Here is a 24,596-nt window from a genome sequence, read left to right as displayed (position 1 = left end):
CGGCCCGCTGCACACCGAGCAGCAGAACAACACGGTTGTGTTCATCAGGTTTGTGCTGAGGTGACGCCAGAGGAGCACAGAGTGCTGAGACCTCATTTGCTGGCTACGCAGGTGGGCTGGGTCTTGGCAGGGCTAGCTGGGCCATGACGCTCTGGGCTTTGAGTCAACTTCAAGGTCTTCATTCTTGGTAATGACATGGGACACATTGGTCTGATGATCCCAAGAGTACCAAAGGCCAAGCCAGTCACATGAGACCCACGACTGAACCCCACAGGGGTATCCCCTGTACGCTGCGGAGGCCCTGCACAGTCATGGCAGGGACACCGTGTCTGATCTACAACTTTGGGATGAGAACCCCATCAATGCCACTCTTTAGGGTGCCCGAGAGTTCTGGAGGTTCCAGAGGTACCTGTTGTCTGCTGTGGGTACGTGTACTTGCACGACCAGATTGAACAGGCATTAGCCCACTGCAGGTTCTAGGTGGTGGTTACAGAAGAGAGTGAAAACTCACGTTCCTAAAACGAATCTCGGATCTTAGGAGGCTTGTTAAAAAAGTCAGTGTCGGAAGGGTGCTGTCCGGCTGTGCTCGTTCCTTGATGTTTATTGTCATTGACTTGAATTCTTTGTTTCAGGGAAATAGTGGAACATATGGTCCAGCACTTTAAAACACAGATCTTTGGGGATCGGAAGCCAGTGTTTGATGGAAGGAAGAATCTTTACACAGCTATGCCCCTTCCAATTGGGAGGGATAAGGTAAGACCATTAATTGGGTAAAGTGCATTGGAATGCAGTGCAGATGGTTTGAAGTTAATTCTTCTTATCGCATACTGCATCATTTTACCAGGAGAAAAGGCGGCTAATTGCCTATGTGCTTCATCCTGAGCCCCATGAAAACCGCCTTCCATGTGGTACAGTTCACAGTGATCATGGGTTAGATTCAGAGCACACCACTCCACACAGTACATGTGCACCCCAGATGCAGGCCCCAGACAGCACCAGGCGAGGCCTATGGATGAGGGTGTCTATGGCTGGGGTGTAGCGTGGCATGAGTGTGCCAGGCCTTCGTGGGCCTTGGGCTTATCCCCATCATCTCCACGAAAGAAGTGTGCTCACACGGGGTAGTGTATGTTACTGGCAGTAAAACGAAGTGCACGTTCTGCTGTAGCCAGTGATCGAGGGGACTCAGAAGAGGGTATCTGTCAAGTCACACAGGTAGTGACATTAAAATGCCTCCTTTTCTCATGATCTTTATCCTTACTGTGGCTTTGTTTAAAAAGTAATAAAATCTCTCTCTGGAAGCTGTCATTTCTTGGCATCAGCTTTTAACAAATGTGCTGCTGCTCTAGGATGATAGTGGGTGTTTGTAAGTTCAGAAGGAGCAGAGACCAGCTAAGGAATAACCCTTACACAGACTTTAACAAACACTAGAAAAATGAGCCACTTACCAGCTGTGGGAATGTGCCAGCTGATCCCTTCTGGGAAGGACATACAGGACCAGCCCCTTCAGCCCCGGGTCCCTGAGGAAGAAAAGACTTGCCATCTCAAACTGCGCTTCCTCTACAGAGGTGGAGGTGTTTTGTGCTTTTGCATCTTAATAATGATCTTAAAGCAGGTGAGCTCCGTAGCTGCTCCAGCTTGTCTGCCTCTGCTGCAGGCCCTCTGCGCACAGCGCTGTGTGCTGACAGGCGGGCTGTGCGTTAGGAGGCTGGAGGCCAGGTGCCATCCACGCCTGACTCTGTTCAGTGTGCTCTGGTCTCATGGTGATTCCCTGAGTCACCAGTGGTGTGTGGGTTGTTGTTGCCAACTCAGGGTGGTGGAAGGCCTGTCCCAGGTTGGAGGGCATCCAGGACTGGATGCAAACGGGCTGAGTGTGATCTCCTTTGCAGATCAACATGCTGTGATGTGAGTTATTGATCTTAAAGAGTTTTATGTTTAATTTACATTTATTTTGGTTTAAATTTATATAAGAAAGAAAAGCATAAGGAGATGATGCACAGTCTTGTTTGTACGTATTTAAAATTGGACACCGGGAGGACATGAGGAGAGCTTTCCTTAAGAAGGTGTGGGGGAGTCTCTGTTGCTCAAATTCGAAACGAGTCATTGTGAAAGTCAGTCCCAAAGTAGATTTGCCCCTCTTGGTGCTGGGACCCTGGCACAGCCTCCACTGGCAAGACTCAGTGTCCCCTCAACAGCACTAGAGGTCAAATCGTGCTGGAAGGCACCCCCAGGAAGGATGGGTCTGCCTGAGACTCTAGTGGCTCTGGGGCTCCGCGTTTCCAGCTGGTCCCCAGTGCTGCACTCTGCACAGCGGGTATGGGAAGCACTTCATTCCTGCCAGGACGTGTAGCACTTGACAGGTACTTGGTTGCTGTTACTGCTCTGTCATCCTGGCCCAGGTCCAGAGCATCATTTGGGGTGTCCAGTGCCTGCAGTGCCCTTCATGCACCCAGCTGACACCTCTGGGGCTCATGACCTCCCAGAGACCTGGGTGCAGCCTGCTCCAGTGGGCATGGTCTCCCCTTCTTGCCACACCCCTCCCACTTGTTGGCACGGTTCTGCCACACGCCTGTGGGACAGTGAGGTGAAGCCTTTTTGTCAGAGCTAAGAGCGTCCCCTTTCCTGTACCCGTGCTGCTGTGTGGCATGGAGCAGAGTCATCTTTGGGGCTTTTCTTTGTTTTTGCTTTTCATCACCTGTAGTAAGGGAAGAATCTCCAGCCGTCCCTGTAACCCCTGTCTGCCCAGAGGCTCAGTGGGGACTTTGGTAGCGCTTGCCTGGGCTCTGCGTGATGTCCAAGCACAACACCTGTTCGAGGTGGCTTCCCTCCAGACCTTTCCTTAATCCCTCCCACTTGTGTATTTACCTGCTTGCTTTTCCTCTCTGTGGAAAGAAGCCAAGAGACTCCTCACCATCCAGGCCTGCACCCTCACTTTCAAAGTAAGAGACAGACTCGGGAAAGTTGTAAGCATCACGCAGGGGTCCCGTGTACCTTGCAGATGGCACTGGCTGAGACTCGTTTTCATCCCACGTATCTGAAGGGACGGTGATCTGCTTTTCAAGATGATTGGTTGCTGTGCAATCATAGAAGCCCTTTAGACAGTAGCTCCTTGGTCACATTTCAGTAGGATATTACCTGCAGCTGCACCTCTTTCCCAGCCTGGCTGGTGCAGTGGGTGTGACACCCTCCTTGGGTCCAGGAGGGTCCTGGCCATGCCAGCCCACCTGCTAGAGCTGCCTCTCCTTCTCTCCAAGGCACCCTCAGGCCTCAGTGGCCTGACAGTTGAGCTCTGTGCCAGAATGCCTGGGAACACAGCTGCTACACTGAGCTCGCCGTCCCCAGGCTCACACATGTGTTGTTTTGTGTTCTTCAAAGTGCCATTTTCCTTCCATTGCTTCTTAGTTGTGTAGTGGCACTAAAGCAGCTCTGATGACCTCTGAGCAGGGTCCGTGGTTCAGTGTTAGGTCTGCTGGGGAGGTTGCTTACCTGGGCCGCAGGTTGGTGCTGTGTGCTGCCGTTTTGGTTGTCCATGTTCAGAAGTGGCAGTTATGGTGTCCCTGCAGCATAGACAGCCTCCTGCAGCCCTGTGCTTACTCCTCACATGCAGAAGGGCCTAATGGAGCCACCTGCCATGATCAGGCCTTAGGGCCACAGGACCGTGCTTCAGTTGGAGCTCTTGGAATGCTGTGTTAATGAGGCCCAGATAGTGCTGTGCCATGGGCACAGCCAGTAGCCCAGACACAAATGAGGCCTGCTCTCCAGAAGCTGCCAGGCCACTCTGCCTTGGGAGGGGATGAACTGGCCAGCCTCTACCCTAAATGACTGCACGCCTGTCCAGAGGGTGTTGCCAAGCCCAGGGTGGGCATTGCAGCTCTTTTTGTGTGGCCAAGAGGAGACTGGGCTGGAACATATTAAGAATGTAAGTATAGCTAGTTGCAGTGGCTCACGCCAGTAATACCAGTGACACAAGACTGAGGCAAGAGGATTGCAAATTCGAGGTCATCCTCAGCAGCTTAACAAGACTCTTTTTCAAATAAAAATAAAAAGGGCTGGGGGTGTAGCTCAGTGGTAGAGCACCTAGGGGTGCTCTATACCCTATACTTTGAAAGTATAGGGTCCTCAGTTTTGATTCTAGAGGCATTTTTAAGAATGACATTAATAAGCATCTGATAGATACCACTTCTTTGAGTATTCTTCACATCCGTGGAGATGTGTCTGGTAGAGGTGAGCAGGTTCAAAGTCCCCACTGTGGAGGTGGGCGTGCCACTGAGAGACCTGCATGCTGGTTTCCATTCCCACGTGCATTCTGCTCCAGTCACCTCTGTGGTGGAGCCTCATGCAGGTCTCTGCCAGTCCTGCATGGCAGCCTGGTCCCATCACAGCTCCACAAGGTAGGGACAACCCTTCTGCTTCCTGCCCCTGTGGTCCCAGAAGCTCATTCAGCTGCTCTGGATCTCAAGGCCGTGGCTGTAACGGGAGAAGATGCCTACTACATTATCAGTGCTGCATCAGATGACTGACTGCAGCTTTTACCAAAAGTAGAAATAAACCCATGTACCCACCATCCACACTTAGCCCACAGTGCCCTCTCACGTACCCTCTCTGTCCCGGTGACTCGGGCTGGTCCACCCTGACTTCTAGTGCATGTGCCCCTCTCATTGTTTTGCTTAGTCTGGTTTTGAAGTCTGCAGGGAATCAGGTGCAGTGCCCTTGGTGGTTCTTCCTCTCCCCAGTGTTAGAGTTTGAAGACCACCAGCCTTCAAACTTTCCACAGTCCCCCCCCAGCAGATGGACTCCGGGCACTTTCCAGTTTGGAGTCTCAGGTGCAGCGGAGCTCCAGGTGTGGCCAGGTGTGAGGGCACAGCTGGAGACCGAGGCCCGAATATAAAGCATGTGCAGAGCAGCAGTGGGTTTTGCCCTTGGGAGGCTCAAGCAAGGAGTGGCAGGTGGGACAGGAGGGAAGGCTGTGTAGAGGAGGCTGATGAGCAGCTGGGAGCAGAGTGTGTTTGGCCTGTGAGTGAGCAAACCCCCAGGACAGTCGGATCACACTCGACCAGGACTCCAAGGCTGAACAGGATATGCAGGGTACCTGAGTTGGGAAGGGTGCTATAAGCACATGGGACAGAGGCAGCAGGTACAGGCATGAGGTAGGCCTGGGGCTGTGTCCATGCATCTGAGTCACATGCCTGAGGGTGCCTGAGGTCCTCATAGCCCAGGCATCACGTGCTGAGTGGAAAGGCCTCAGTGCAAACCAGCCTGGTTCCAATTCCATCCCTGCCCGTGCATGTTGCTGTGGCCCTGGGCTGTTGTAAAGTCTGAGTGTGTTTAAAAAAAAGTGAGCCCCGTCTCCCTTGCTGGGATTTGTGTTCATTTGAGGATGAAATGTAGGCAGTCCATAAATGTCAGGTGATTGGTACTCCAGAGGTGTTGGGAAGTGTCATCAGCAGAGTGAAGCTACTGTAGTCAGCCTCTACCCTAAGTGACTCCCTGGGGGCTTTGTGTGTACCACGGTCAGGACATGCTGATGGCCTGGTGGCACTCAAGCCGCAGGTTTTAAGTGGTGGGGCCAAGCGAGCAGGTGATGTCAGGCCTGTCCTCTTGTGTAGCAAGGCAGGTGCGTGAAGGGTGATCTAGAGGCCCTCCCTGAGGGAAGAGTGGCTTTTTTGCTAAGCACCAACCCAAGTGCGAGTCTTGGACTGTTGTTCTTCATGTGGGCCACTTGCCACAAACAGCTGTATAGACAGGCTTTCACTAAAAGGCAACTCAGCTAGAAATTCAGTTTCTTGATCACATTTGACATGCTCAGTAGCCATGTGTGGCCAGAGGATGGGTAAATAGCTTCAGGGAGTGTCTTGGCCTGGTAGTCTGTGTCTGCCCACTGCCAGCTATCCTGAGTGGCTTTTTAGGGAGGGAATGACTGTGCTTCTGACCTTTTGCAGGTGGAGCTGGAGGTCACACTGCCAGGAGAAGGCAAAGATCGAATCTTCAAGGTATCCATCAAGTGGGTGTCCTGTGTGAGCCTGCAGGCCTTACATGACGCACTTTCAGGGCGTCTGCCCAGTGTCCCTTTTGAGACGATCCAGGCCCTGGATGTGGTCATGAGGCATCTGCCATCCATGAGGTAAGGGTGCCAGGGGAACCAAGGGCTGAAGGCATCTGTTTCTCATCCCAGGTGTGCTGGGAAGTGTACGGGGTTCTCGGAGAGTTGGCGGGTGTTCTGTGTGAAGGCAGTAGAGAGCGCTGGCGTGGAAAGCATCCCATGTTACAGTGATCACCAGCATTCTCCGCCAAGCACAACAAGGTCACCTCAAGGTCACCTCCCTATCTCTGTGCCCCACATGCGTGGATTTCCACAGACCCCCCTGGAGGATCCTGTGGTGCTCCTGTGCTTGTCTCCCCTGGAGTCACAGTATGTTACTGAGCAGCAGGTCTACCCCACAGAAACCTTCTCCACAGCTTTTCATGACTGTGGACAGCAGAATAGAGGCCTCAGACTTTTTTTTGGCGGCGGGGGCGGGTGGGTCTGGGGATTGAACCTAAGTACTCTACCATTGAGCCACATCCCCAGGCCTTTTTATTTATTGAGATAGGACCTCACTAAGTTCCCTTGGCTGGCCTTGAACTTGTAATCCTCCTGGCATAGCCTCCCGAGGAGGGATTACAGACATAAGCCACCATACCCAGCTCCAGCCCCCAGACTTCTTGTTTCATTCTGTGGGATTAGCTTTTTACCACAAGTTGCTGCACTTATTGTTGCTGGGAATAAGGGCAGGTGAACATTTTAATGACTCCTCATTTGCCCAGTTTCTGGGCAGAGGGTTGTGCTAACTTCTGTGGGACCAGCTTAGAGGAGTGAGGCCGTCTCACCACATCCAGACCTGGGTCTTCACACCAGTGCCGCGCACCCCCCCCCCCTCCCGCTCCCCCGCCAAACACACACACATTTGGCACATAGTGGGACCTCAGGAGCTATGTGAACGGCTCTGTGAAAAGCAAAAACTGGAGGTTGGGTTGTGGGTCAGCCGTAGAGCGCTTGCCTGGTGCATGTGGGGCCCTGGGTTTGATCCTCAGCATGACATAAAAATAAATAAATAAATGTATTGTGTCCGACTACAACTAAAATATATATATTTAAAAAAAAAAAAAAAGAAAAGCAGAAACCTCAAACTGAAACAACTCCACTCCAAGTGCCCCCAGGGCTGAGCACACTCTAAACTGAGGAGAGAGTGGAAGGCTCCTTTCCGTCCATGGAGCGGCCTGTGGAGGTAACCATACCCAGGACCAGCTGACACTGCTGGGGCCTTGGCATATAATCTGCCACTGTCTGGACTGATAACGCTTCTCTCAGTATGGTTCTTGGCGCTGTGGATGGGGGAGAGGCAGTGTGTGTGTGTAGAAGGAAACATCCAGAAGGGTAGTTGTTGAAATGTTGTCTGTATCTTTCATTGAGTGGCAGGAATGACTGTAGTGATCTTGTTTCTGAATTCTTTTGGATGATTTACATTAATTTTATAGCAGGAAGAAATGGTTATTTTCATTTTGGAAAAACAATAGGAATAGTGGCAGATTTAACACATCTTAGGTGGAAAATGAAAAGGACCACGTGATTTTTAAGACTGTGACCCACATGCATCTCTGCTAGACCGCGCATCCTCCTTCGGGGTCATGCGTGGTGGCACATCCCAGGCAGCCCCTAGGCAAGGTTGCTCTGAAGAATGTATCCAGGTGGTCCTGGCTCGGGCCAGCACTCCAGACAGTTGTAAGCCCAGGCATGTGGATCTTCCTGTGCTGGCCTTACTGTCCCCTGTGCATAAGCTTAAGCCCTGCCCCTGGGTGCCTGGTGCCTGGGAAGCACTCAGTAAACAGCTGAGCAAAATGGGAAATAAATGCTGGGTTGTGCATCTCTATGGCATCCTCAGCAACCACACAGCTTGAAGCAACCTCTCCCCAAGGCCAGTCCAGCTGCCTCAGCCTGGTAGTTGTTGGCACTTGGAAAATGCTCATGTCCGTCTGCCTGCCCCATGTACTTGGTACAGCCCTGTTCTAGAGTTGACATGCATAGCTGCTACTCTTAAGATGAGCAGTAAGTGTGATGACCTTGAGGTGGGCGGGAAATACCAGGCAACGCCGGCCCTCTGAATGTACCTGGAGGCTCTGAGCCACAGCCAGAACCTTCCCAAGTTGCCTCTGTCTTTGTAGACTCACAAGAGCACCCTCTAGTTCCAGCCATGCGTCCGTGAGCTGTGGCCACCAGGGTCTCAGGCCATCTGGCACCAGCGCTGAGGAGAATGGTCCCCTGGGTCTCCATGCTGTGTAATAGGTTAAACATCTCATGCTGTCCCTACTGCAAGGCCACAAGTCCCCAGGGCTGTTGCCCGCACAGTGTCCCTCAGTCGGCTGTGAACACAGCCTGGAGTACAGTGTGGTAAAAGCAACCTTACAGAAGAATAAAACAGAATGATCCGAGTGTGTCTGCCTGCTGGCTGGCATGGAAGGAGGGCGGGTGCGGTCGGCCTGCCCTGCTTGGCTGTGCTCTCATCAGGCGAGGCCTCTGGTTGCAGGTACACCCCCGTGGGTCGCTCCTTTTTCACTGCCTCTGAGGGCTGCTCCAATCCTCTTGGTGGGGGCCGAGAAGTGTGGTTTGGCTTCCATCAATCCGTCCGACCTTCTCTTTGGAAAATGATGCTGAATATAGATGGTAAGCAAAGCTCTGGGCCCTAACTGTGGGTGGGTTGGGGAACATGTGGAGGAGCCAAGACCTTGGGGAGGACTCTTGTGGCCAGCTCCAAACATGGCTTATGGCAAAGCACTGGTGTATCTTGACACCTGGCTTGTGTCACCTGTGTGGTATGTAGGTCAGGAGTGGTTCTCAGAGGCATCGTAGCCCTGGGAGGCTGAGGTGGCCCGAGGAGCTGCCTCTGCCATGGCCTGGGTGTTACTGAGGTCACCAGGCGTAGGGTTGGCACCGCATGCCTGACTTCTCGCCCTCGTATCTCAGGCTCGCAAGTTGCTGCAAGGTTCGAGTACAGCCGTGTCTGGCCACGCTTAGCAGGTCTTTCCCAGTCACAGCCAGAGCTTTCCCAAGTTGCCCCTGTCTTTGTAGACTCCCAAAAGAGCACCGTCTGCGCACCCGCCAGGCGTGGGCGGGGCTGTGCCTTCCTGAGGATGGTTGCTCCTCAGTGTTGGGCCTCCATTTGGTCTCTGCTAACAAGATGAGAGTGAAGTTCAGCAAAAAAGAATTCTCGTGTGAGAGTCAGCTACTGTGGAAAGCTCTAGAAAGGCCTCAAGATGCTATCTTGCTCAGATACATATTTATTAAAGGATGATTATATAAAGGGACTAATACTTCTAGAAGTGTCTGCTTCAGAGGTATCTAGAAAACCCCAGCTGTCATGATCGTCAGGCTTTATTTTTTAAGAACTAGTTTTATTGTCACTGACTTCTTCACCGAGGCTCAGCCAACCCCTTGATGTTGAATCCCTGGGTCTCAGGTGGGGACCCTGGGTGGCGGGCTGGCCTGCAGAAGCCTCTGGTTGCCAGGAGCCACCTGCAGGGGCACAGACAAGCCTCAGCTCTCCTTTCCTGCCCACAGTGTCGGCAACAGCGTTTTACAAGGCACAGCCAGTGATTGAGTTCGTTTGTGAAGTTCTGGATTTTAAAAGTATTGAAGAACAACAAAAACCTCTGACAGATTCCCAAAGGGTAAAGTTTACCAAAGAAATTAAAGGTAATGAGCCACCCATCCCCACCTCCAGGGTACAGGGCTGGGCAGCCCTTCCTGGCCCTCTGGCCTCTGAGTTCTTATTTCTTTGCATGTGGAGGGAGGTGGAAGTGGCAGGAGAAGGTAGCCGTCAGCTCTTCTGGTAGAGATGGTTGGAATCCATTCCACAGAGCCAGAATGGTCATTTTCTAGATAAGTGCAGCTGTCTTTGTGGGGTGGGGTGGGGTGGGACAGCTGATGGGTCAGTGCTGTCTGAGTCGCAGATGGAGGACTGGAAACACCCTCAGAGTGCCAGCATGGCCGCACCTGGGCTGTCCTCTCCAGACCGCAGGATGCCTTCTGGCCCTCACATGGACGGTGCCTTCTCAGCCTGGCATCCACTCTAGGAGGTGTGGGTCCAGGATTCCAGGATTTTCTTGGGGACCCCTGCCCATCAGTGGCAGTGCTGGCTGCACCTGCCATCAAAGGGCCGTCAGCATTGCTGACGTCACTTGGTGGCCCCATGGGGGGCAGAGGAGCCTGCACTCCCTGCACAGTCCACGTGCTCCCCAGGGACGGAGATGCTGTGTCTTGCAGCGTCAAGTTTCCCCGCAGGGAAGTGGACTCCACCTCTGTGGTAGCCTGTGTTCCCCTCCTCGGGGAATCCTGCAGCAGATTTGGAACCCCCGTGTCTGGGTCTATGGACACAGTTCCTGTGAAAACCGACTCTAAAGGGGAGTTCAGCCTGCATGCTCACACTGTCTGTGCTGGTCCCCCAGGTCTAAAGGTGGAGATAACGCACTGTGGGCAGATGAAGAGGAAGTACCGCGTCTGCAACGTGACCAGGCGGCCTGCCAGCCACCAAACGTAAGATGGCTACCCCTTCAAATTCTGGGGCCTTGGTCCTCCTAAGGGGGTTCATTTGTTTTGCTTTTGCATGACAGTACCCTACTTGATATGGCTGTTTAGATCCCAGAGTTCACCTGATAAAATAAACTCAAATAGTGGAATTCCACCTGTGAAGGGTAGTGGTGGACAGGGCTCCTTGTAGAAGTGGGGCTGGGAATAGTGGGCCGCTGTGGACACGGTCCTGACCCTCGGGGCCACCAGGCCCAGACTCTGCCCCATCTGGCTGCCTGGCGTGTGTCTTCTGCTGTCTCCTCACGTGGACCACATGTTTCAGTGTCCATGCCTGTGCTGTCCATTGCCTGACTAGGAATGCAGAGCTGTGCCCGCTAAATATGTGGTGTTTTTGCTTTTGTTTTTAGTTGTAGATGGACACAGTACCTTTATTTATTTGTTTGTTTGTTTTTATGTGGTGTTGAGGATCAAACTCAGTGCCTCACGTGTGCTAAGCAAGTACTCCACCACTGAGCTACACTCCCAGCCCTGAGTATGTGTTTGTGTGTCAGGGGGATGATGGGTTTGGACCCGGTGCCTACTTGGGGTCTACTGAGCCCAGTGAGGCCTTGTCTTGTCTTGTAGTCTTGTATGGAAACCCCTAGCCTGTGGCACAGCCCTGGGGGTACTGACATGGAGCAGTAGGGGGAGCTCAGCCAGAGACGGAAGGAAGACAGAAGGAAGAGACGGCCTAATGCCGTCTCTGTCTGGGCAGAGGCTGCAGATTGCCTGGGCATGCTAGATGGAGCAGAGGAGTCAGCACAGAAAAGCTGTGCCTTGTGGCCTTGTCCCCTGGTGGGGCTGCCCTCCCCAATGTGGGGAACATCAGCTGGCTCTCCCATCCTGGTCCCCTGCATCTCCTCCTGCCTCAGCCACACATAGGGCAGTGCACACATGAGCAGTGGGGCTTGCTGGGGCCTGAACACAGGAGTGCCTCTCAGAGTCACCGTGGTCTTTTGGGAAGCACACAGGCCTTGGTTTCTAGATTTGTCTTTGTTTATCATGAATTATTTTTTTCCTGTATACATATGGTTAACTTCTGACTGTTGTGTCTTTGTGTGGGGATATTCTTTATTTTCCTCCGGTGGAGACAGAATGAGAATTGTGGGCTCTGGAATAGTTGAGGTCAACTAGGAGATAGGGCTTGCCTTCTACTCCCAGAAATCCTTGAGCATTTCTTCCCACACATCACCCCAGCAAAGCAAGCACAAGGACTCAGCCCTGGGTGGGCACATGCAGACTCCAGCACTTGCTCCAGGGATCCCAGGATGTTCTTGTCTGAGCCGCCTCTTTGCCCTCAGGTTCCCCCTACAGCAGGAGAGTGGGCAGACCGTGGAATGCACAGTGGCCCAGTACTTCAAGGACAGGCACAAGCTGGTTCTGCGCTACCCCCACCTCCCGTGTTTACAAGTCGGACAGGAGCAGAAACACACCTACCTTCCCTTGGAGGCAAGTGGCTTGGAGGAGAGAGTGCACTGGGCCAGGCCTGGCCATCTCAAGAACAACACGGTCCTAGCTTGGTCATCGTCTGGTGTATGGTACCCTGGGCGAGTTATTGGATGTTGCCGAACCTTGGTTTCCCTTTACGGGAACTGGACCAGCAGCTCTAGTGGGATTGGTGTGTGGGTGAATGAGTTCTAGGGCCTGTGCCCAGAAGGAAGGAAGTCAGTGCTGAATGCCCGCGCCAGGTGTTCAGTTTCCATCCAGAGTAAGGCCGCTTGGAAACTGCTTTCCTTGGGGAAAGATCCACACTGCACAACAAGCCACGTTAACTCATCCTTGCACGTCAGTCTTCAGATTGCACAGGGCCTTGGCTTCTTTGCTGCCCCAGACCTTTCCTTGTGCAGCTGGTTTCACGTTCACACACTTCACGTTGGTACTGCTGAGGATTTGAGATGGCCTGGGGACTCTCGAGGGGCCCCAGCCCGACGTGCCTTGCAGGCTGGAGTCGGTGCCGTCGTGTGCCCGTGGTGCCCGTGGTGCCGTGCTGGGTTTCCTCAGCGTGGCTGCTGTGGTGAGCCAGAAGGCCTGCAGCACCTCTCTTCCAGTGTGGGTGCTTGTCCTCCACTGCTGAGACCCCCTTTGCTTCCTGGCTGCACACAGCATAGGTGCTGACTCCTTTCCACATCTCTTCTGTAGGTCTGTAACATAGTAGCAGGACAGAGATGTATAAAAAAATTAACCGACAATCAGACCTCAACTATGATCAGAGCGACTGCCCGGTCAGCGCCCGATAGGCAAGAAGAGATCAGCAAATTGGTGAGCATGTGTCCTGAGGTTGGACCTGGGGTGGGCACCAAGGCTAGGAGACCTCCTGTGCGTTAGACAGTTGTGGCCACTGGAAAGAACAGAGGCCTGTCTGACTCTAGGCTTTCTCTCCTTTCCCTTTTCAAGATGCGAAGTGCAAGTTTCAACACAGACCCATATGTCCGTGAGTTTGGAATCATGGTGAAAGACGAGATGACTGATGTGACGGGGCGGGTCCTACAGCCACCCTCCATCCTCTACGGAGGCCGGGTAGGTGCACAGGGGCCAGGGACATGTCTGCTGGTGCTGTGGAGCAGCAGTCTCTGAGCCTTGTTGGCTGTCCATGAGGAGAAAAGACCTCACGAGGACCTGACTTCCCTGGGGCCTTGGGGAAGGTTTCAGAATAGTCCGTGATGCCTTCAGAATCCCGTGTCATTCCTCCCGTCATCAGTGCTCTCTGGTTCTGAACTCTTCTCTAGAGGCTTATCCTGTTTCCTGTTCTTTAGCTTTTGCTTCATGGGTATTTGGTGGCAAGCATGGCACCTTAGGTGTTTGTTTTGTGTGTGTGTGCGTGCGTGTGTGTGTGTGTGCGTGTGTGTGTGTGTCTTTTTTCCTTTTTTCCTGTTACTAGGGAGTGAACCCAGGGCCTTTTATATGCCAGGCATTACACTACCACAGAGCCACACCTGCAGCCCTTTTCTTTTTAATTTTATTTTGAGACAGGCTCACTAAGTTGCCCAAGCTGGCCTCTAACTTGTGGACCTCTTCTTTCAGCCCCTCAAGTCGCTAGACTTACAGGCCTGGCCACCATGCACTTAGTTTTTGCAAGTTTTAACCTGGATTTTTTGTTGTTGTGTGTGTGTCTGTAGTCAGTGTGTGTGCCAAGATATCTTGACCACTGAGCATGGTAGGGCTCATAAGAAGAGTCTCTTCATTTCCTCTGGGGTGCACAACACGGAGCACTCTCTAGACAGGGCCCTCTGGACAGGGACCGGGTGATGGCCCTGGGGGCAATGCCTAGGCCTTTGGGCCTGAGCATCCAGAGTTACCTACTCCACAGCGATGGATCTTGTGGGAGGAGTCTACCCGTCTTTGTTCCCTTTTTACGTACTAAAACTTCAAGCTGTAGTCTTTGAGATCTGTACCAGGACTTTGTTTTTGCTGCTGGTGCAGGCTAGTATGTGAATCCAGAGTTGCCCTCCAGGAAAACCATGATGTCATCTTTCTCATTGGTAAAACCACCCAGGGGTTATTATATATTTTTTCATGCCTTTTTGTTCCTATCAAGTACACTCTGTGCCCTGCCTCTTGTCACTGTCCTGTTTACTCTCACAGCCCACAGAGGGCTCACAGGTCATCTGTGTTATGAGACGAGATTCTGATTCTTGGTGACGGTTGTGTGGTATTCCACTGCTGAACACGGGCCACAGGATGCTCCCTGTCCTGAAAGGACTTCTGAGCAGGCCTCCTGCTGAGAGCCTGGACGTTGTATAAACGGCACCTGTCTCCCTCCAGGTGGCTCCAGGGTGGTCCCAGGGCCGGCCAGGTGGTGGAATGAAGACTTCAAGCCCAGACCTTAGACTTGTTTGCCTCTCTGGCATCCTCATTGATAGCAGAGGAGGTGACATCAGGGGCACATTTCATATGGCAGGAAGCCTTGCTGTGTCCTCACAAGACACTTGTGTCCCACCAGGCTATTTACGAAGGTGGATGGAGATTTGGGCTCTTCCTGATCTCCTGGCTTAGCTTCCGTACACCCCACACCCATCCATTCTTCCTACAACTCTCCATGCATACCCCACCCGGCCTCCGTCTCCCCTCCACCTGCCACATATCCACCTGTTAGTCATCCAGCTCCTCCCCAAACACCCACCATCGGTGGTCCACCCATTCTGCAGATAGGTGCAGGTTGCCTGTGACACTGCGGGCGAGAGACAGGAGACAATAGACGGGTTAAGTTTTTGCCCTCAAGTCATTCTTTTTTTTTTTTTAATATTTATTTTTTAATTGTAGTTGGACACAGTACCTTTATTTTATTTATTTTTATGTGGTGCTGAGGATCGAACCCAGGGCCTTGCATGTGCTAAGCAAGTGCTCAACCGCTGGGCCATAACCCCAGCCCTCAAGTCATTCTTGATCAGGGGAATGTGTTCGCCATTGTTTCTCACTCTACACTTCTTGATGCTTGCAGAACAAAGCAATTGCCACCCCTGTCCAGGGTGTCTGGGACATGAGGAACAAGCAGTTCCACACAGGCATCGAGATCAAGGTGTGGGCCATTGCCTGCTTCGCCCCCCAGCGCCAGTGCACGGAAGTCCATCTTAAGTAAGCTTGAAAACCAGACATGCCTGGCAGTGGTTCTGGGGTGGGGGGTGGTAATCAAATGACTTCTTGGAAGATCGACTCTGATCGGGCGGCAGGGTGTCTACTAGGATCCCGATGTCAGGGCTTGTCAGGCTTTCCCTATCAGAACACATGGTGCGGCAGCCGGATCAGGAGCTTCGGCCCTCTTGGTGTGCATCTTACCCACAGGACCACTGTGAACATGGGCACGAGCAGGTAGTACAGATTACAGACAATACCTGCCGAGTGAGTTTAAAATGTAGACAGAGCAGGCACAGTGACGTACCTATCTATAATCCCTATAACCCGGGAGACTAAGGCAGGAGCACCGCAAGTTTGAGGCCAGCCTTGGCAACTTAGCAAGACCTTGTCTCAAAGAAATATTAAAATGGGCTGGCGATTGGCTCAAGACCGAGCCTGGTGTAGTGGCAATACCTGTAGCCCAGCTGCTCAGGAGACTGAGCCTCGAAATCAGCCTGGGCAACCTGGCAAGTGTCTGTCTCACAAAACAAAATAAGTAAATTAATAAATTAGAAACAAAAGAGGAAGTTGGATCCATGAACTAAATTTTTTAAAAATACTTTAACTTGATACATCTATAAACTGAGAAAATAAGACGGGGCTGGTGGTAAAATAAGGAGGTGGCAAGGCTGGGAGTGTCTTCGTCCTCCCTGCTCAAGAGGGGAGAGAGGAGCAAGAGCGTTAGGTCGTTTGCTGTGTGCTGTGCAGGACCACTCAGCAGAGGGGCACTAGGAGGGACCAGTCCTGACCTGGTGTCAGGAAACACAGTTTTGTGGTTCGTGCTGTTGTGCTTCTCCTCGTCTGGGGGGGTTAGAAGGGGGAAGTCCCAAAGCCCATGAGTATAGCTGACAACTTGACCAGACCAGCCAGGGGCCTTCTGAAAGCTCAAGGCAACCACCCAGGGCCAGAGTCCATCACCTCCCGGAGGCTGCACTACTGGCAGGATGGGCTGGAATCACAGAGGACTCTGGGGACAGGTGAGAGCCTGGGTGCCACCTGTCCATGGTCCTCCATCCCTTCCTCTGGCTTTCACCTGGAGCTCCGTGGTGCTAAGGCATGGTCACATGTAGATAAGAGTGCAGAGGGAGGACGTGTGGGGAACTGGACACTGACATGCTATGCTGGAGCACACTGTCCTCCGCCTGATGGTAGAAGATGACGCAGGGTTCATCCCTAAGCTCCACAGAGAAGTAGTAGATCCCTGCCCCACCCAGCTGAGCTTCCAGGCCCGTTGGCTGTGGCTTGTTCTCTTTCCTGTTATGGTTGTCTCAAGTCCAGCCCGTGTCCCCAGGAATAATGGGCGAATCTAGGATGACGGCGCACGGGTCGTCTTCTGTACTCTCTGTGCCTTCATTCTGGTGGGGAAACCAAGCTCTTACCTGACACAGGGACTGCCCTGGCCTACAGCGGAGCAGCAGCAGCTTGGCACCGTCCTGTGAAAGGACACCTCTGCACCCTGGGAGTGTCGGCCCGAGAGGCGACATGAGTACAAGTTGGAGTCCCTGCTTGGTCTCGGCCCTGCCTCCGTCGTCCCTTTCTGGTAGCCTCTGGATGGTTTCATGTCAGCTCTTTCAGGGGCTGATGTTCCAGCACACACTGCTTTGAATTCTGGCCCTGTGTGAGACTTAATTTAAAAACTTAACTCTGACCTCTGTAAATGTACTTTTGGCTTCATGAACCTTGTGCTCTTTATTCAGGACCTCTGGTTGGTATGAATTCTTTTCCACTAGCTGTGTGTTTTAATGAAATGGACCTTCTTCCACAGGTCCTTCACAGAGCAACTTCGAAAGATCTCAAGAGATGCTGGAATGCCCATCCAGGGCCAGCCGTGCTTCTGCAAATATGCCCAGGGGGCGGACAGTGTGGAGCCCATGTTCCGGCACCTGAAGAATACATACGCTGGCCTGCAGCTGGTGGTGGTCATCCTGCCTGGCAAGACCCCAGTCTATGGTGGGTATCTGGTGACTGTTGGATTCAGGGGCCATGGTGGCCTTTGTAAGAGTAGGTTGTAACCTGAGCACCCTTGTGTTTTGCCACACTGGGGAGCATTGGCCTCTAGTTTATTCGTGACTCGGAGGAAGAAGGTTGCTCCTGGCCACTGCACTCCGGCAGCCAGGGCCAGCCTCATTACTCCATCTGAGGCCACAGGACTAGGGAGCCAGCACCTCCAGACAGTCGATAACTGGGCCGGAGGGTAGTTGTGTACACCATGCCACTTGAGTGCTGGCAGAGAAGTGGGGTTCCCTGGCTCTGCAGTGTCTCCCAGGAAGCCTCCAACAGCTCCTGTGTCCGCCATAGCCTAGCTTTATCACCTCTAAACCACGTCAGAGTCCTTTATGCCAAAGAACAGTTGCACATTCTTCTGGCCATGGTATCCTGAGCCTTGTTTGTGGTGCCCCAGCCACTGGAGAATACAAAGAAGTCAGATACAGCCCTGCATCCAGAAGCCAGGGCATGCAGACAGAAGCAGGAGAGCATGCGGACAGCCTGGGAGAGCCTCTGGCAGCAGGGCGGAACCCAGAAGGGCCCAGGGAAGCACTGGGGCTTGGTGGGTGTCCCTAGCAAGGCTCCCTGTCTAGTCGGAGTCCACTTACAGACAAGTGAAAGCCACGCTTCTCCCCTCCAAGTCCAACTTCCAGAAAAGCAGTAACAAGAAAGCTGTGGTGCTGCCCTGAGCGTCCTCTTTCCTCAGAGCTGCCACAGGAGCACCTGCTGGGGAAGCGTCCAGGGTGGAGGCCTGTGGGCCTGGAGAGCTCTGATGTCAGATCTGCATTTGCCAGGGGTTCCCAGGTGTGAGTGTTTTTATATCTAAGCACTCAAGCCTGTGCCATAAGAAGATGTCGTCCTGCTGAGCAGTGCCTCATCTTCCTGCCCTTGGCCCTGGGTAACTCATTTAAGTGCTCTTGGTTCACAGACTGGAAGGATGAGATATGCCCATGCAGCTTCACATTCCCAATGAGGGTGAGCCTGGCACAGGTGCCCGGCAGTGCTGAAGAGCACTTGGCCAGAACCTCGGCCCCTCCACCTGCCAGAGATCCTGTCACATAGGTGACCGCAGTCACTCATGACCAAAAATGTCCAGAGGAGTGCTGTGGTTGGACACTGCACCAGCGCAGTTCAGGTCGGGGCTGAAGGGCTGGAGAGCTAGAGACAGCTGCTGCCCTCAGGCCAACAGAGGAAGGGGCACTGGTGGAATCTGTGATGTGTGCCCCTTTGTGTCTCACAGCTGAGGTCAAGCGCGTGGGCGACACAGTACTTGGGATGGCCACACAGTGCGTGCAGATGAAAAACGTGCAGAGAACCACACCACAGACCCTGTCCAACCTCTGCCTGAAGATCAATGTCAAGCTGGGGGGCGTCAACAACATCCTGCTGCCCCAGGGCAGGTGAGCCAGCCCTTCTGCCTGTGTGCTGGGTGCGTGGATGGTTTTCGGTGGGACAGGGCATGGTGTGCAGAAGTGCCTGGGTGAGGGCTGTCCTGGACAGTGCTGAGGACATGGGGCCCGACTACACACAGTCTCTCTAGGACCAGGGGTATATGCAGGGGGCAAGTGCAGGGCCAGAGTGGGCACCCCTCCCTGTGCTAGGATCTGTGCAGGTGAGTGAGGCTCAGCGGGGGCACACTTGGAATGGCTGGAGAGGGGTGCCCTGTTCACCTGCAGGACCCTGGAGCAGCGGGATGTTCTAGAGTCTGCACGGGAGTTCCTACCAGAGGCTCCCTGCCAGGGAAGGACGGCACTTGATGCTGTGATTGGAGCACTTCTGTCTGAAAAGTGCCACACAGGAATCACTGTTGCTGGATCCCAGGCCAGCCCAGGAAGTGTGGCTGAGAACGAGCTGCCTGCATGTCCCTGAGCTGGGGGCGGGTGTGATGCAGCTATGCCTTTCTCGAGTGCCCCCTGGGGCTGGCTTGTTGCCCTGGGTACTAAATTGCAGAACCAAGTTTACCATGTGCCCCTCCTCAGAAACCAGGGCCTCCAGCACAGACGAAAGGGGTAGTTATGATGACAGATGTTGAGATCTTATCATTAAGGTCCCAGGGCCTTGTCTTAGTATAGGAATGACAGAAAAATGGTGAAGACAGTGAAATAGTTCAGTGAACCTGACTGTCCTAGTGTCAAAGAGATGATGGTGAAAAGTGGAGGCAGACATTGATAAGCACTGCCCAGGTGTAACCTCCAGCCTGCCCTGGGGTTAGGTTATTGTCTCCTTCCATTTTGTGTTGTTAGAAGGAAATACCTGAGGCTGCAAAGTTTAGAAGGAAAAGAGGTTTATTTAGAGGTACAGTAGAGGTCCAAGAGTGAGGTGCCAACCCTGGCTTCTGCCGAGGTTTCCTGGTGGATGGTTTCATGTTGGGAATGCTCACATGCATAGAGAGGGTCACACGGCGGGAGAAGTTTGTACAAGTCTCTCATGGTAACTAACTCATCCCAGCAAGATGGGCATTAGTCCCTTCCCAGGGTGATGCCCCAGTGACCTAACCGTCTTCTACTAGGCCACACCTCTCAGTAGCCTCGCACTGGGGACCACATCTCCAAAACATGACTCTGGGGCCACACCAGAGCACCAACATGCGACACTCTGTGGGTCTGGTTCGCCAGTGTCTGGCTCGGCAGGTCATGTTTCTGGCCCAAGAATCCACTCTGCCCTGCACTGCTGATGTGGTGGCCAGGGACACACACTCTAAGCACTGCCGAGTTATGCTCGCAGCTGGGGAGAGGAGGTTGGTGCGGAGGAACCTGGCCTCTGCCTGAATTTGCTCCCAGCTCTGAGCGAGAGCCATTCCACTCCCACGAGTTCCTGGGAACAAATGAGGACACGTCAAGGGGCAGTTGGCAACCCCAAAGGTAGATCCGTTAGCCAGCAGACTCTGAGGTTGTTGTGCGCAAGGAGTTTAGGCCATAAACAGAGAGCCCCGGGACCTCATCTGTACCCCTTTAATGGAGGGGTGATGGCTATGAGGACCTCACACCTGGTGTGCCAGTGAGCCGCATCACAGTGGCAGGGGATGAGCTCAGATGAGCATCTGGCAGAGGACGTGGCCTCCAGGGCCCTGACACGGGAGCTGAGGGAGCGATGGTAGTTGTTTCGCTGAAAGGCTACAAGAGTGGTGGGCCCGCGAGGTAAGCTGCAGCTACGGGGGCACACCTGACCTGTGTTCTGGAAGGCTGCCTGTGGCTCTGCATAGAGGGGCCACTGGCCTCTGCCAGGCTGGAGGCAGATGTGGAGAGGGAACACCCTGACTCTGGGTGGCTTTGAAGAGAGAACCCTGGAACTGGCAGGCAGGTATGTGTTTACGGAAGAAACAAAAGGGAAGAAGCAAGGATGGCTTCAGAGCCCTCGGCGGTGTTCCCGAGAGGGCAAGCGCATGCTCACAGCTGAGGGCCCAGGCTTGCTGCTCAGGCCTCTGCAGAGCCCCTGGGTCATGTGATGTGGCCTGTGGGAAGCAGGCGTCTGATACCCAGAGGCCATGAGATCCCGGAATCCTGGATGGTGTTCAAGGCCAGGAGGCTGGAGGAGATCCCTCGAGGGAGCTTCTGAGTGCTGGGAGGGCCAGTGTCGCAGCCCTGGGGGCAGCAGTGGAGACAGCAGGGAGGAAAGGCGGCCCGGTCTCTGGGTGCCTGGGAAAGTGTGTCCTGGGTCGCAAGGCCGCAGTGAGCCGTGCTTGATTAGGCCTGAGTGCATTTCTGGATACAGGAAGGTCTGTTGGGCCAGCTGAGGTGACAGTCCCTGGAGACCTTGCCAAGGCACCTGACTGCCAGGCAGTGGGAAGGTGGTCATCAGGCGTCTGGGAGGCAGTCACAGGGTAGTAGATTCAGGGAGCTGGCTGCAAGGAGGCGAGGTTGCTGGGACAGGTGTGGTTTTGCTTGTTCTGTGTGATTTGCATGTGTGAATGAGGGTGTCACAGGCTGGCCCTGCACTCCAAGCGCCCTGACAGTGAGTGGTCAAGGCCTGTGGTGTGGCTTCCCGCAGCTCCTGCCTTCTGGTGTGACAGAGCATAGTGAGGCCACATGGGGTGCTGGCTGGTGCTAGAGCCTGGTCAGTGGGACTGATGCCATTTGGGGGCCTCCCCAGAGTTCACAGTGTGGGGTGTGCTTTCTCCATGCCGTCTGCCTCCGTACCTGGCAGTGGAAGTGATGTGGCACCGTGGGAAGCAGGTGCCTATGAATTGCCTGGCCTTAATGGGGCAGCAGACAGCGGCCTGAGGTCTGCCAGGAACCCCCACCCAGCCAGCCAGTGCCCCAGGTGCAGCGGGAACTACAGTGGGGATTGGAGGGACCCTAGCCACCTGCTGAGGCAGCTGGCATGGGGCATATGTGTATGAAGCTCCTTCTGCATCCTGAGGAAGTGCAGGGGTGGGCATGCACAGCCATGCTGGGCTTAATGGCTGTCCCTGTAGCTGAGCAAGGGACACCCAAAGTGAGATGGGAGCAGGTCCCAATGGCCAGCATCCCTGGCGGGATCCCTTCTGCCAGCCTGCTAAGGAGTATGGTCAGAGACTGCAGACCTGCCCAGGAGCAAATGGGAGGTCCTGAGCCAGCGCTGGGTGGGGAGCACATCCTTGCTTGTGTCTGTGTGCCAAGGAACCCACCTTCCACACCCCCTGGTGGCTGGGACAGATTCTCCTGGCTGCCACTCCCTGCCTAGGAGTGTCTGTTCTTCAGTTCTCTCTGTGGCAATACCCACTCATCCTTCTGGCACCAAAAGGGAGTCCTGAGACTAAGCAGTTGATGCAGTTTGGAAGAGGGCAGATTAAGACCCACCGCAGGTGGAACGGAACCCTTTCTTACACCCAACCCAGTCTCTAGCTGTAGGGCAGGATGCAGCCGAAGGTGTGACACAGGTCTCTACACTCTCATGATATTTCCTCCGTCAGCATGGAAATGGTAATGGGGCCAGCTGCTAGTGCTACCGTGTGAGAGGAGCCCTCTGAAAGTACTGGACACGCATGAGCTTCTGTGGTCATGTAGCATCCCTGAAAGCGGACAGCACAACCCTCCCTAGAGCAACCCCTCCTGTGCACATTGCTTCCCAGGAGGAGTGAGTGGAGGCTAAGAGTGCTGCTGGGCCTCCTCCGGTGCTCAGAGCAGCCTCTCCCACAATAGAGTCGTGGGTGGAGAGACTCCCTGCAGCAGCACCAAGCCTGAGTAACAACCCATGGGATCTTCTCCCTCTCCCTTCCCCTCCCCTCTGGTGCTAGGGATGGAACCCACAGCCTCCCACATGCTAGGCAAGCACTCTACCACTGGGCTACGTCCCTAGCCCAAGCCATGGGGAATTTTTTGGAAATTTTAAAGTAAACACAAAGAAGATAAGGAACAATGAACCCTCATGTGTCTGACCTGACCTCAACAGCCATCAGTGCCTGGCCAGTCTTGTCTGGGGTACATTCCACCCATGCTCCACTTTCTCAGGGTCCTTCTGAGGCATATTTCAGCCCTCATGTTACGTATGTGTGAGGTTTCTTTGTGACCTTTAAAGTAAAGGTTCTGCTCAAAAGCATGACCGCTCTGCCGACTGCACAGGTCGCAGGGTGGTAACTGACCCCGTCAGAGATCCAGGCCTCCAATGCCACTTACTTCTGCAGGCCTCCAGTGTTCCAGCAGCCTGTGATCTTTCTGGGAGCAGATGTCACTCACCCACCTGCGGGGGACGGGAAGAAGCCTTCGATTGCCGCAGTGAGTGTCAGTGCTCTCCTCTGAGCCTCTGTTGGTGGCGTGGTGCTTAGGACTCTGCAGAGACCACCAAGACACATGTGGTCTCTGCAGCCATATGGCTGAAGGGCATGGAGGTTTGCCCAGCTGCTCGGTAACCTCAGGGCCTCATGGCGAATAGGTGATTGAAGGGGACACTGACGGTGGCATGAAACAGTCGCACGCACCAGTGCTGTCCATAGACGCACGTGGACTGGCTGCCCACCTGGCGTTCCACCCTCTTCAGCTGGGCCTCCGTCCTGCTGCCTAGCAGCGCTGATTGTTCTCAGGAGAGTCTAGGGTTGCTGTTACAGTGGCCTTTATTTTAAAAGAGAACCAAACCATGCCTTACTCATAGTGAGGGTTTAAGCTTTGGAGTGCAGAGAGCAAAGGGGGTTGCCTGAGAGCCATCTTTTCTGAGGGCCTTGGCCTCGTAGCAGTGGGGGAAATCAGAAAGCATCAGGTGTCTCTTTTTGGTCATTGTCTGGAGCCACTGGGTTTCACCCCCCCCAGTGTCACCTTGGGTTCTTGAGAGCCCTGCCATGTGCCCTGGCTTTCTTGGCCGAATTGCCTCAGAGAAGTGCTGGGCTGCTGGCAGGAGTGAGAGCTGAGGCCCCTGAAGGTGGGTTCCTTTTGGGCAGGGCACAGCTGCAGAGGGTGCCCTGGATGGATCACAGAAGCACAGGCTGAGCTCGGCCCTGGACTACTGCAGACTCTGCCTGCTCGCGTCTGTTTCTTTTGAGCAGTTAAGCTTAACATTCCTGAGCTTTCTCTTGGGTAAAGTGAGGAAACCACTGTGGATCTCTAAAGATTATTGTGAGACAGTGTAGTTAAGCCCCAGCACGGAGCCTGGCCCGTGGAGCTAAGGAAATGCGGCATCATCTGATAAGTCTGGAGGGACTGTGGTCTAGGACCCTGTCTCAGGGATGTGGGGAGCCAGGTAAGCCGTGGGTGGAAGGGAGCTGCCATGGTACTTGGGTACATGTGTGTGCAGCACACATAAATCGTGCTTGGCTGTCACTCCCCTTATGAAATCAGTGTCATGTAAGCAAGGTAGTTCCTGCTGCCTGGCCCAGTAACTGCGACCCAGCACTTCCCGTGCGAGCAGCATTTCTCGCTTTGCTGGATGCCTTTGGCTCCTTCCTCCTTTGGTCAGAGAGCAGCAGCTCAGCACCTCTGCTCGGCGTGGCTGGCTGTGCTCAGGTTTACAGAGGAGGAAGCTGGGCCCAGAGAGGAGGCCCCCGGGGCTTCCCCGGCCGAGCTCTGCACCCACTGCGGGCCTGCAGGCTCCAGCTCTGGGTCTTGCCATCTCCCTGCCTCACCTGTCCCTGTTAGTGTTTGTTCTTCTGGACAGATGTGGTGTAGTGTTGAATATTATCTCTGGGTTTAGAGGGTTATGTTTTCAAGTTTTCAGGAACAGAAATCTGTGTTCACCCCAACCCCCAAATTCTCAATAAATAGAAACAGATTTCTCTTTATGTTAATTTATTTGTTTATACCAACTTAACATTTCAGGGTCTGTCTATTTTCACTTGTTTGAGAGGAAAATCTTGGCCAAGGCAGGACCTAGGCAAGGCGTCGGGGGCTGGCCCGGGGACTGCTGTCCTGCGTGGGTTTCCTGAGAAGCTGGCTTCCTGGAGCCTGCTTTCCACGGGCACAGGCTTTCCCTCGGTCTTTCCAGTTTAAGGAACCTG

At 53.8% G+C, this 24,596-nt stretch overlaps 1 protein-coding gene across 2 annotated transcripts in view; it reads left to right on the top strand.

The window, feature by feature from the left end:
* Ago2 (argonaute RISC catalytic component 2) overlaps window positions 1-24,596 on the top strand; it is a 70,263-nt gene that overhangs the window by 27,345 nt on the left and 18,322 nt on the right. For both annotated transcript variants that reach the window (XM_048802181.1, XM_015486517.2), the window contains 12 exons: window positions 633-753; window positions 5,937-6,118; window positions 8,559-8,695; window positions 9,590-9,724; window positions 10,477-10,564; window positions 11,899-12,046; window positions 12,737-12,856; window positions 12,992-13,114; window positions 15,036-15,169; window positions 16,974-17,158; window positions 18,435-18,594; window positions 22,797-22,887. In XM_048802181.1, coding sequence (XP_048658138.1) covers window positions 633-753; window positions 5,937-6,118; window positions 8,559-8,695; window positions 9,590-9,724; window positions 10,477-10,564; window positions 11,899-12,046; window positions 12,737-12,856; window positions 12,992-13,114; window positions 15,036-15,169; window positions 16,974-17,158; window positions 18,435-18,594; window positions 22,797-22,887 — 1,624 coding nt within the window. The remainder of the gene's footprint in view (window positions 1-632; window positions 754-5,936; window positions 6,119-8,558; window positions 8,696-9,589; window positions 9,725-10,476; window positions 10,565-11,898; window positions 12,047-12,736; window positions 12,857-12,991; window positions 13,115-15,035; window positions 15,170-16,973; window positions 17,159-18,434; window positions 18,595-22,796; window positions 22,888-24,596) is intronic.

Source organism: Marmota marmota, unplaced genomic scaffold (assembly GCF_001458135.2).
Source record: "Marmota marmota marmota unplaced genomic scaffold, marMar, whole genome shotgun sequence".
NCBI lineage: Eukaryota > Metazoa > Chordata > Mammalia > Rodentia > Sciuridae > Marmota > Marmota marmota.
The sequence above is the reverse complement of the archived record's forward strand: the minus strand, read 5'-3'. Positions and strand labels throughout refer to the sequence as shown.